The sequence below is a fragment of the Gigantopelta aegis genome, chromosome 14, assembly GCF_016097555.1.
Source record: "Gigantopelta aegis isolate Gae_Host chromosome 14, Gae_host_genome, whole genome shotgun sequence".
In the NCBI taxonomy this organism is placed as follows: Eukaryota; Metazoa; Mollusca; class Gastropoda; order Neomphalida; family Peltospiridae; genus Gigantopelta; species Gigantopelta aegis.
The window spans coordinates 52992876-53005869 of record NC_054712.1 but is presented as its reverse complement, the minus strand read 5'-3'; the positions used below and the strand labels follow the sequence as shown (position 1 = coordinate 53005869).

Below are 12994 nucleotides of genomic sequence, written 5' to 3'. Positions count from 1 at the left end.
CATTTCCAGGGCCGTAGCTAGGATTTTTTTTATTTGGGGGGGGGGGGGGCAACTGAGTAGTTAATAGTCTAAAACTCCTTTTCTTTAAGTTTCTATAATGCTTTGCGAATTTTTTCGGGGGGGGGGGGGCAATTGCCCCCCTTGCCCCCCTGCTAGCTACGGCCCTGATTTCAGACATGCAGGCCTTACCAGGAATAGTGCAATGAATGTGTAGGCTATGCACCTACTTTAAAAAATGTTTTATACATTTTTTTAATAATTCCCCCCCCCCCAAAAAAAAAAAAAGAAGAAGAAAGAAGCCCATCCAATAAACAGACAACAAACAACAAGTTACAACAACACCCCCAAAAAACCTCAACCGAAAAAAACAAAAACAAAACACAATAACAATAACAAAAACAATCAAAACAAAAAACAAGACCCCCCACAAAACAAGCAAAGCAGAGCAAAACATACAATAAAAACCAACACCCTCTCCCAATCCCCCCCACCCACATGCTCCAGCAAAAACAACAAAAAACAAACCAAAAAACAAAAACGAACAACAACAAAAAACATACACCTTAGGGGGCCTATTACTTCCACTTCCGCCCCAAAAGAAAGAAACAAAGAAAGAAAAGAAAAGAAGAAAATAAACAAAGAAAAATCCTTTGGAATTAAACGAGAGAATTGTGGACAAATTTTGGTTAAATTATTTTAAATAATGTTTTTTTTTTTCTCTCTTTCTTTTTTTCCTTTTTAACTTGTAGGCCTATGTTGCTGCATGCTTATTATTTAATTGTTAAAACAGTCTTATTTAATATATACAAAACAACAATATACAATTTATTCACGAAATAACAACAAAAAACCCCAAACAAACAACAACAACTATGACAACAACAGATGGGATAATTTTATGTTGTTGCAAGGGCCATATTTCTCTAAAAACAAAATTCTACATTTTTTTTTCGATGAAATAAATAACTAGGCTATAAATTAATAATTCAACGCTTACTTATTTTAATTTTATTTTATTATTACTTTTACACACTTAAGAAAGGAATATCAAATTTGTAATATGCTGCCCCTGGGCAATATCAAATTTGTAATATGCTGCTGCCCCCATGAATATCTGAAATTCATTGCTGGGGGTTAGGTTCCCATTTTAAAGCCGCGGTCTCTTGTATATTTTTAATATTTAAATAGAACAGACGATCAGCTTTTGTTTACTTCATGTGACACGCCATTCATCAGTTCTTTTGCATCTTATTTGCAATAAAGGTCAAATTCAAATACACTGAACGTAAAATAGTCATCGCGCGAGCTTTAATATTAAAATTAATTTTGTTCAGTATTTTGCATGAGTAAAATCTTAGGAAAGACGTGGATAGAGAAAAGAGAGACTGCAGCTTTAAATCTGCATTTTAAATAAGCTTATTGTTTGTTATAAATATATAACAACATCATGAAATAACTAGTGGGTCAATACTGCTTTTATGTCATCAGTGTATTCATTATAAATCCATAGAAACGTGTTTTATGACGCAAGCAGACGAATTTTTCTTACAAAACCGGAAGTGGTTTTATGCGCACATTATTTGGGCACCACAACAGAAATGGCGTCAAATTGTTGAATTGAATGTAAACACTGATGAAAATGTCATCATACAAGGACTCACTAACTCCAATTTCACTCAAATGACTGTCAACGAAGTGGTCTAAGATTAAATAATCATGCTTGATCTCGAAGTCGTTCCAGAAAGATCTTTGGGTAACGAACAATGGGAATTCGTCTTGGGTAAGTGAACGATCTTTCACAGACTATTTATGCACATAACGTCATCAACTGGAAATAATGATCGAGATATCACAAGCTACGTATTAATTTAATAATAAAATTTAACTTTTCCTAATACTAATTAAAGAAAGTACGTGTGTTAAAAAGTAGACCTTAAATAAACTTAAATAAGAGTAGATCAATGCAGAGACAGTAACACGTAAAAGCTAGACAAGATTAGTTGACCCAGATAAGGCCTTGTTTATTTCGATCAGCTGACTGGTCATCAGTTCCATTGTTCCACTGTTGGACAGTGGTGGGTGTGTACACTTATTAGTAAACAACACATTTCCCCCACACATTTATTTTTATTTTTGACTGTTAGGAACACTTAAGTAAAATGGATTATATACAATTATTTACAAACCCTACATGTAGGCTAGTTTCACATCTGCACCGATACACAGGCAACATTTAACATAAATTTATAATAGTTCTTTATTTGGCAAATTGAGAACAAAAGAAAATGGACTTCCATGTACACATATGTGATAATGATTGACATAATATACTGGTAATAAGAAAATAAATTTTCATGTATTTAAGGCTTCAGTTCTGAAAATAATTTATGTGGCAGTGCCTGTCAAAATTACCCATGTCCATCAGTTTGACCCAGTTATAAATAAAAATATGGCTGTCACCAAATCAAATGTTCAATTAATGTTACTGTTAACTTTAATAATTATGTACCGTTACATATTATTATATATTACATTGAAACCCTCTAAGTCAGATGGGCCCAAGTAAAAAGTTGGGTTTCGATGGGTATCTGGTTTAAACAAAATTATAGGGGTTTGGATTGAGACAAAATCCTTTGTTGTGTTCTGTTCTCTATTTAACATTAAAGAAAGTAATAAAATTGTCAAAAAACAACTAAGTTAAATGTGGATAAAATGATGCATTTATAAGTTCTTGGGAGAAATTCTAACTTTTTCATCATCAACAAATGATATTTAAACAAGTTGATATTTTATTAGATTTTCCAATATGTTGAAATATCATTTGAAAATAAAACACAGTTGACGTCTTTCCACAAACCACTTTTAAATACATGTATAGCATTTGTGTTAGACAAAATTGGCGCTAGTATTAAGTTTGTAACTGTCAAACATTGTCTTGGACAGGACGTTTATTTCCATGCTTAGGCTAAAAACTAAGCACACTTGAAAGAAAACTTTACAAAAAATGTAGGTACTGGCTGTAAACCATAATGCAAATTGAAAAACGGTGCCTCAGACTATGGGCCTAAAACAATGAATATTATGAACTGTGATTAATTGTCGCATCCCTAGAATTCCTTCTTCACATCTAGATCTATGAATTGAGAACAAAGTGTGTGGAGCAGAGAGAACAGTGTTTCCAACTTTAGAATATTTAAACTTGGAATTTATACAGAATTTACTGAGTGTATCAATACAGATGGGGTTATCGTAATACATATATTAATTACCTTTTAAAATCACAATATATTGGTATACCAGTAATACCGCACATCCCTACAGGGAACATTTTGTTCAGTATCGAGTCGTGATTTGCAAGTTTTAGTGAGCGCTACACAAGTTTAACCTATTAAACAGTAATTTGCTAATCAGTTTTCAATTGACTAGAAATATCGCTAATTAATCAAGATTTTGAAAACAAAATGTTCCCTGCCCTACTGGTAACCCATGTTAAGTATGAACTGGGCCTATATTTTTTGAAGCTATCTTAGCTCTACGATATCATATAACCATCGTAGGCTGTGAACTTACTATTGCATGTGTTATAGTGACATCATAGCCTATGATGTTTTTACGATATCGAAGTGCCAAGATAGGTTCGAAAATCTATAGCTAGTTAACCAACACTTCATGACATGTTTATAAATCAAGTTTACATTTATCATTATTTTTGTCTCAGCTTTATGATGTTTAAAAGGCGAGATATAGGTATTACTTATTGGATTGCGAAGGGTGATGACGTCATCAACTTTTGTGTTTAGCTTGACATTAAAGGGACATTCCCGAGTTTGCTGCATTGTAAGATGTTTCAGACTAATACAATATTTCTACGATTAAACTTACATATTAAATATATTTTAATGTTTAGAATATCGGTGTCTGTATATTCAATTTGTTTCTGATCGTCGTATTATTTGTAAGAAGCCCAAATTGGATTTTGTCTTCAAATAATTTCGTATGTATGAAAACTTTTTTTGGGAAATGAAATGAAATTTAACTTAGTATGAATATTAGAATGATCAGAAACACGTTTAATATACAGCCACTAATATTTTATGCAGAAAATTATATTTGATATGTAATTACAGTCGTTAAAAGTCTCTGTTAGTCGATAACATCTTAAAAATTGCAGCAAACTTGGGAATGTTCCTTTAAAATTTTACAACATTAAATGACCTGCATTATTTAGCAGGTGTATTTCTATTTCACCTGCTACATATGGGTGTAAAAATGGACTGTTTTTCACTAGAGCTGGGCGGTATTGAAATTTCATGTTTGGTATCGATATTGGTATTTTTGGGGTGATTTACCTCGGTACAGTATTCGGACATAATTCGGTATTGATATGATACCGATATCGAGCAGTATTTTCAGTATACTCGGCTTTAAATGCATGCCCAAGTTAAGTCTCACCTGCTAATTTCATCTAAATAAAATTAAATTCCATACACAAGGCTGCCATCTCTCTCTTCTTCTCAGCTATTTTGTGTTTGTCAGATATATTATTAGTGCTTTACTGAATGACGTAAAACATTTTTCAATACCAAAATTTCGGTATTTTGAGATTTGCTCGGTACGGTAAATCGGTATTAACTTGATACTGATAGCGAACAGTATATACCATATACCGCCCACCTCTGTTTATCAATTTCCGCAGGCTGCTGTTTTAAGCCCAGCATTTTATGACTAATTATTGAGTGGGCTGTTTGTGGTTTGAGGGAACATTTTCTTTTTAAAATTTTGATTGTGACAGTTGCTATTTTATTTGAAAAATTGATTAGCAGCTATGTTTTAATTAACAAAATGATCCCTTGAGATTATATTATTATACATGTACATTTTACTTTTGAAGTAAAACGGGTATGGCGACATACCCAAAATTTCTTGCAGATTTGTTTTTTGATGTTAACCTTTTGACAAAATTAATTACTCTTATCATTACTGTATGAATTTCTTAACCCTAACTCTAAATGTAACCCATTTTCTTTCTGGGGGAGGTCCCCCATACCCCCTGTTGACTGTGGTTGCATTCAATTCCATAGCACCATCCCCCAAAAATTCTTTGTGGCAGAAACACTGGAAGTATAAAACATAAAACAAAGGTTACTGTAAAGGGGACTAAAGATGAAAGAGTACACTATTACATTATTAGAGATAGTGCCTGAAATATGGTATAGTAAATTAAAACAGATGTGGCCAAATGAAACACCATTTGATGGCAACAGGTTCTGTGACATAGGCATGACGTGAGGTCTTTATTATCCTCTACGGGTCCAACTGGAGAGGACTATAGGTATTCGCAATGCCTCCAGATATAGAGCTGAAATATTGTCAGTAGCTTTATCATGTACTGTCACTGATCAAGTTTGACTTTTAATACTGATTTACCCATTTTTCAGTTATGAATCTTGATCTTAGGAGATGCAAAAATTGGTTTTCCAGACTTTTTTCTGCAGTGCCTCAAGATATTTAGCTGAAATTTTGTTTATAGCTTTATCATGTTCTGTTACAGATCAAGTTTGACTTTAAAAGCGATTTACCCCTTATCCCTTGAACTCAGGAGGTACGTAAACATGTGTTGGGCCTGGTCGTGGACACTTTTTGCTTTAGCAGTTCTCCCAAAATGCTTTTTTAAAGCTACCATCAGAGATAGATGCACTTCAAACTTTGACCCGGTGAGACGCTGTTTGCTATACCAGTACTCCTACCTCCTACCTATAGACTTATAATTCAGATTATTCCCTGTGTCAAGGCCAGTAAAACACATCGTTTACCCCTCTATGGTAGAATAAGTCTTGGACAGCCATTCAATATATCGTATTGTGTGGGCACCATAATACTTTAATATACTGGTTGTTTATTCACCATAAAGATTAATGGAAGAAGAAAAGCCAACAATAAAAAATCCTTACCATTCATGATTGTATGCTGCCACATAAACTGCTGCTAATTGGAAGCAGCAAGTGATCTAATGTCATGCACAATCTTTTGTGTGCAGTATAGCACAGGTGCAGCATAGGTCTACTTGTATAGCAATCAAGTAGCATATGTGAGTCATTCACAGGCAATTAGTGTTACTCAGATACCAATGTCATTACATTAAAAAGGTTATATTATTAATTTGTAGCAGTATTAAGAATAATAATATAAAATGCTTTTGAAAAAAAAGAAGAAAAACCCCCAACAAACCTATGATCTGTGAGATTTTTTTTTAGGAAAACCGATAGAATACCTTCATTCTGTTGCTGGAACCTGTCCCCTTGAAAACACAACTACAATAAAAAAAATATTTAAAAAACCCAACAACCCCCCCCCCCCCCCCCCCCCCCCCCCCCCCCCCCCCCCCCCCCCCCCCCCCAACCCACATCCAACAGCAATAAAAAAAATCTACCATATCAACTTCACAACAAAACCATTTTTGAATCTTGCTACCCCACGTCATCAGCTTCACAACAAAACCATTTTTGAATCTTGCTACCCCACCCATCAACTTCACAACAAATCCATTTTAGAATCTTGCTATTATATCATTTTCTGATCCAAGTTTTAATGAAAATAGGCTTTGTGAATTTCATTTTTTTTTTTTAATTTGATTAATTTTGACTAGTTATGAAAAGTCAGTTTTTACTGAGTTGTTAGAGCTTTAGTTTTCCATCCAGTAAATTATTATTCAAATTACCCGTTGGTTGTGACACAGGGATGTTTTTTCACACTGGAATATAATTACGGTACACGTGTAACCACATCAAAACTTGTGTTCTTTAGATGTGGCTGTACAGTGTAAGTAAGTTCCCTTCTGCAGTCTTGAACCCAAATCTGTCAGTCATGGAACCCTGAGATTTATAAGTGTTAATCTCCACTTTGCTCCATTTATTGTACAGCATTTGGTCCTTCCTAATTATTTACAAAGAGGACACATATCATGGCCTCAGAACCTTGAGCACCGCAAGTGATTCTATTTCATCGGTGATTCATAAAACTGGCTGACTGTCGGCAAGGAGTTCCAAATGAATACACTTAGACCTCATCAGAACTCTGCATCTCGTTCTACAAATCAGATCAGAGAATCGTTAATCAATCAGTGTCATTCAGAACACCTCGCGTAATTACGCTGTCACTGGAACTTAACCTAGGTTGTATGAGTAGTAGTATTTTGTAGAAATATTTTCTAGGTTTACCTCTGTCTTGGACAGAACCCTCTGGCAAAGTCAGAGATTGTGTCCACCACAGCCGTACTTGAACATTTATCTGATGGAAACAAACCAAAAGTTACCCACAGCTCTTGGATAAAGAAATGTTTTATTTAACTCTTTTCAATTAGCAGCAAGGGTTCTTTAATATGCACCATCCCACAGACAGGGTAGTACATACCATGGCCTTTGATATACCAGTCGTGGTGCACTGGCTGGAACGAGAAATGGTCTACTGATGGGGATCGATCCCAGACTGACCGTGCATTGAGCGAGCGCTTTACCACTGTGGGCTCCGTCCTGCCCCCCAGCCCTTGGATGTACATGTCTTTATACACAGCAGCTGCCTACTGTTGTTAAAAATCATTATTTAATTATATCGTATGATGTACATGTATTCCTAAGTACTTTTAACTGGATATTAAACCCCCCCCCCCCTCCCAGGCTTAATAATCTAAACACTTGCTTCAGCAGGAGTATTGATCAACTGAGACTTGAATATATTGCTGACTGTAATGTGTCCAAGGTTTGATTAGTAAAATTGGCTGAGATCTTCTAAGAGTGGTCAGTGTTCGTTTTCAAAAGGAATGCATCGACTTCCAATTATCAAGAATAGCTTACTTCTTCTTCCAGCAGTTCTTCCTGGATCAACATGTGCTTTCGTTTTTGTTTTGCACACAGTTAATGTGGGTACATGGCAATCTGATTAAAATTAGCTGTACTGGGTCTACCAGTAGATCTAACAGCATTGCATGGACTCACATGTCCAGATGACATTTCATCTATAAATAACAATTTAAATATCGACCAATTACACTTCGCTTTTATATCGTTATTCAGGATCATACAACTTCTAAAAATATCGGGCGAGACTATTTATGCAATAGGCGAACTTGTTGGTCTATTTCAACATTGAAAAAACAGGGGGAAAAGTGCAGTAATAAACTCTGGATTGTATACTAGTATAAACAGATTATATGGCTATACCATCACGTTTTTTTTTCTTTCGTTTTGAAACAAATTTTATATAAACTTTTATATTGCAATTAGTTTCCGGCATACTTCGTAATTCACCCGAATCATTTCATATACCTCGGCATAATCCCGAATGTTTTCAAATTCTTTTCAAATCACTGGCATGATTTTGCAAGAAAGGTTTTGATTGGTCGAATGAAAGGTCAACTGGACATGAGCTCCAACAGGCTGCTGTTACTGTTAGATCCATATGTAATAGTGGAGCTAATTTTAATTAGATTGGGTACATGATTTCCAAGTGTCAAATAAGAAATATATGTACATGTATGTTTTAATAATTAAATTTCCGTTATTTTCATTATGATTTAATGCTATCCCATTGGTCCAGACGTAGCAAAGCTAGTTTGTTCATTTCTCGATGAATGTAAAAAATAACGTTGTCATGGAATGTCATAGCTGATGACGTCACTATATATTGGTACTTTGTCTTACTGAGCATTATTATTTAGAACCAAAACAATAATTTAAAATAAAATATGAACTTTTTGTTTCATTATTAGTAAGTATGTTTCAAATTTAATTGTAAGTATTGTCTGTTATTTCTTTTACGTTCATCTGGGTATGAACACACACAAAAAGGATCCACAAATGTATGTGTGAACTGCTTTGCTGATGTTTAGAAAGAAATAACAGATAATTAAATATTTGCTGCTTGCAGAAAATGCTTTAGGTACACCTGTATATAATTAAATTCCCATTATACTAATTACAATATAACGTTATCCCATTTGTCCAGCCGTAGCAATGGGTGTTTGTTAATTTCCAGATGAATGTAAAAATTACATTGTCAGGGAACGTCATACCTGATGACGCCATTTTTTGTTGGTAATTAGTCCTACTGAGCGTTATTGTTTTAACCAAGAAAACCTTTTATTGTTGTTATTATTAGTAAGTATGTTTCAAATTTAATTATAAGTATTGTCTGTTATTTCTTTTATGTTCATCTGGGTATGAACAAAAAAATCATCCGCAAACTTATGTGAGAATGGCTTTGCCGATTCACACAGTTTGCAGATGATTTTTTTTTTTTCATACCCTGATGAACATAAAAGAAATAACAGACAATCCTCAATTGAAGGTGAGAGTGAGTATTCACTTGTTTTTCCTGGTGGAGACTGATATTGGTATAAGAAAGTATGCATAACACATTTATAAAAAAACCCACTAATACACTCCCAGCCACCACCACCAATCAGTTGGTTACGGAGCAAAAAAAATCCTTGAAAAAAAGTCATGTGAAGTAAGAAATCGCCTGAATAAATAAGTGTATGGCCTGAAAAAAAAGGGGTACTACTTAACCACAAAGGCATTCTTTTTCCCTAATAGCATCAATATATTTCATTAAGTCATATTAAGTCAGGCAAAGATGGGATTTAGCTCGTTCGGTTAAGTGCTCGCTTGAGGTGCTTGCATTGCAGGATCGAACCACCTAGGTGGATCAACTGAACTGATTGGATTTTTGTTCTCGTTCCAATCAATGAACCACAACTGGACAAAGGCTGTGGTATGTACTTTTCTGTCTGTGGGAAAGTGCATATATAACAGATCCTTTGCTGCATTAGGAAAAATGTAGCGGGTTTCGTCTGACTACATGTCAGAATTACCAAACGTTTGACATCCAATAGCTGATGATTAATTAATCAATGTGCTGACAAGAGTATGATACAGTCACTATGATTATTATATACCTTGGTAAGTGAGCCATGTCAACTGTCTATCTCATTCAGCTGACATACACAAGTCCACGGCCCAGTTTTATGAAATGACCTTAGCGCTAAGATCACAGTAAGTGCATAAGTTGGCTGTGCACTTAAGATTATCTTAGCTCTAAGATTGCTTCGTAAAATGGGGCCGTGAAGTCTTGATTTCTGGATGTCAGTGTGGCAGTACTTGGGCCATCAGATAACTCTGGTTGGTACTGTTTAATATATACTCTTCAAAAGAAGAAACGCAAAACCACATTGTCGTAACATTTGGAGAATTGATTTAATTATTGAATGGTGAGTCCGATAATTACCAAATGTTGCAGGATTTTTTACAATTCACTCTAGTCCATTGTGAGTAAGTGATAGGACACACCACCAAGGTCAAGGTCATCTGGAGTCAATACCGGGTGTGGCCTCCGCTGCCTGGCACCGCCTGCCCATTGAAGCAACCAGAGTACGGATGACGTCCCGGGGGATGGTGGCCCACTCGGCCTGCAAGGCTGCTGCCAGCTCGGGCAGGGTCTGGGGCTGTGGTTGTCGCTGTCGGAGGCGTCGGTCCAACTCGTCCCATAGATGCTCAATTGGGTTCAAATCCGGTGATATCAATGGCCAAGGAAGGACATTAATGTTGTTGTTCTGTAGGAAAGCCGTTGTGAGACGTGCTGTATGATGCCTGGCGTTGTCATGTTGGAACACTGCGTTGGCGTTGGCCATAACTGGAACGATGTGTGGCCGGAGGATCTGGTCAATGTAGCCCTGTGCATTCAGGTTGCCCTGCACGTGGACCAGGTCAGTTCTGCCAGTGTGTGAGATGGCTGCCCACACCATGACACTACCCCCGCCGAATCTGTCCACTTCCTGCACGCAGTTTGCCGCATAACGTTCACCACGACGCCTATACACGCGACATCTTCCATCATGACGTCGGAGCAGAAATCGGGACTCGTCACTGAACCACACCTGTCTCCATCGCAGTTGAGGCCATTGTCGATGAATCTGGCACCACTGCAGTCGGAGTCGACGGTGTTGTGGTGTTAAGATGACACCTCGAACTGGACGTCTGGCACGAATTCCTACCTCACGTAGGCGGTTCCGTACGGTCTGGTCGGATATCCTGCGCAAACCTGGTATTGCTGCGGCTGTGGAGGTGGCAGTAGTCAATCGTTCCCGAAGGTGGCGTACCCGGATGTAGCGGTCCTGCCCAGGGGTAGTGACCCGTGGTCGACCGGATCTAGGGAGGTCACGTGTTGATCCATGTTGCTGGTAACGGTCCCACAGTCTGGAGATGGTGCTTGGGGACACATGGAATGCCCTGGCAACGGCCGTTCTGGATTCGCCTGCGTCTAGTCGGCCGATGGCATTGTTTCTCTGCGGTTCACTGAGACGTGGCATGTCCTGGATTGTCAACTGTCGGCCAGATACAGAGGCCAGGCAAGCGAACACCCTGCACTTTTATACTGTCGGTGTTCATGTTGCACGTGCAGACAACGCACGTGCAGTGGTGACATGGTTTGCACGTGGCTGCGTTTTTGCGAATATTCACATTTTGGAACTTTATTGTACAGTAGCTGCGTTTTATCGAATGTAACCGTGGGAATGTGTTTGGGACATGCAATGACCTTATATTCACAAAGCATGAACCGGTAGGAAACATAAAATCGGAGTTATAACCCATTTGTACCCATTTGCGTTTCTTTTTTTGAAGAGTATATGTATGTCAGTACTGGCTCAATGTGGTTTTGTGCTGGGATGTTCATTGGTTAATTCATTCATCATTCATCCACTCATTCTTCTTCTTTTCGTTCCTTCTTGTAATGATATCACAGGGAGATGTTTGCTGCCAAGATGAATCTCACGGTGACACGGAGGGATTCCTGGTGTCCATAAAGTTTTTCTTCTTTGTTTGTCGGTGTTGGCCAGTGAGCATCTCTGAGTTGGTTGTGTTGTTGGCAGTATTGTAGGATGTGTTCAACAGTTTCTGCAGCTTGTTCACAGGGACAGATTGGAGAGGGGACAAGTTTAATCCTGGCAAGGTGGGACCGCAGTCTACAGTGTCCCGTGCGCAGTCTGAAGATTGTATCTTGTTCCCCTCGACTGAGGTTGTTGATGGGGTCTGTTGGATTGAAGTTTGTGTTCTCACTTTGCCATTTTTTCTTTAGAGAGTGTTTAATTATTGTTTGAATTTCTTTGTGTGAGGATGGTGTTTGGTCTTGATGTCCATTGGAACCATCCTTGGCCAGTTGGTCTGCCTTTTCATTGCCTGGTACATTACAGTGTGTAGGGATCCACTGCAGGATGAGCTTGTTGACTTTTGCTGCAAGTTGATTTAGTGATGTTGTTAGTTGGACAAGTTCTTCATTGTACTGTGAGCCATCTGTGTAGGCTTGGATCCACTGTTGTGGCAGGTATCTTTCTTCCAGGAATTCTAGCGTTCAGGCTCCTAGAACTGCATCTGAGAGGGAGCTTTTTTCCTCTTATTCCAGGAATTCCAGTGGAGATTTTGTACTTTTGTTCATCTTTGTGTGGAGGTGTGGAGCTTTGGATAATGATGGGGAAAGGCTCTGGTAGCTCTGGGATTTGGACTCTGTTTAGATCTTAGGACATATTGGTCAAGCTTGGGTATTTCAGTCTTCTTTTTGACGGATGTTTCAGTCTTTTATGCATTGGATGGTTGCTTAGATGTTTGAACTTCTCATAACTTTTTGCTGTCATCTATCTTCCAGGGGCTGTAGTCCTGTATAAGTCTCCATTTTCAGAATTGGAGTGGTCTTCATTCCTCCTGTTATAATTCTGAGAGCTTGATTTTGGATTTTATAAATTTTGTCCATATTGATCTTTGCAGCTGTTGCCCATGATGATGCCCCATATTCTAGAATGGGGCATACTCTGGCAGTGTAAACATGTTTTAGTATGTTTTGATTTGCTCCCCATCTCGTACCTGCAAGCTTTCGCATTATAAAAAGTCGTTTGTGAACTCTTCCAGTGGCATTTGTGATCTGATGTCCCAGGTCAGTCTCTTGTCCA

General features: G+C 37.5%; 1 protein-coding gene across 1 annotated transcript in view; it reads left to right on the top strand.

Moving 5' to 3' along the window:
- The first annotated feature begins 1590 nt into the window (after window positions 1–1590).
- LOC121388599 (UPF0183 protein C16orf70-like) overlaps window positions 1591–12994 on the top strand; it is a 60055-nt gene continuing 48651 nt past the window's right edge. Inside the window, exon 1 of the mRNA XM_041520001.1 lies at window positions 1591–1780. Within this exon, the coding sequence (XP_041375935.1) occupies window positions 1717–1780 (64 nt within the window). The 5' untranslated portion in view covers window positions 1591–1716. The remainder of the gene's footprint in view (window positions 1781–12994) is intronic.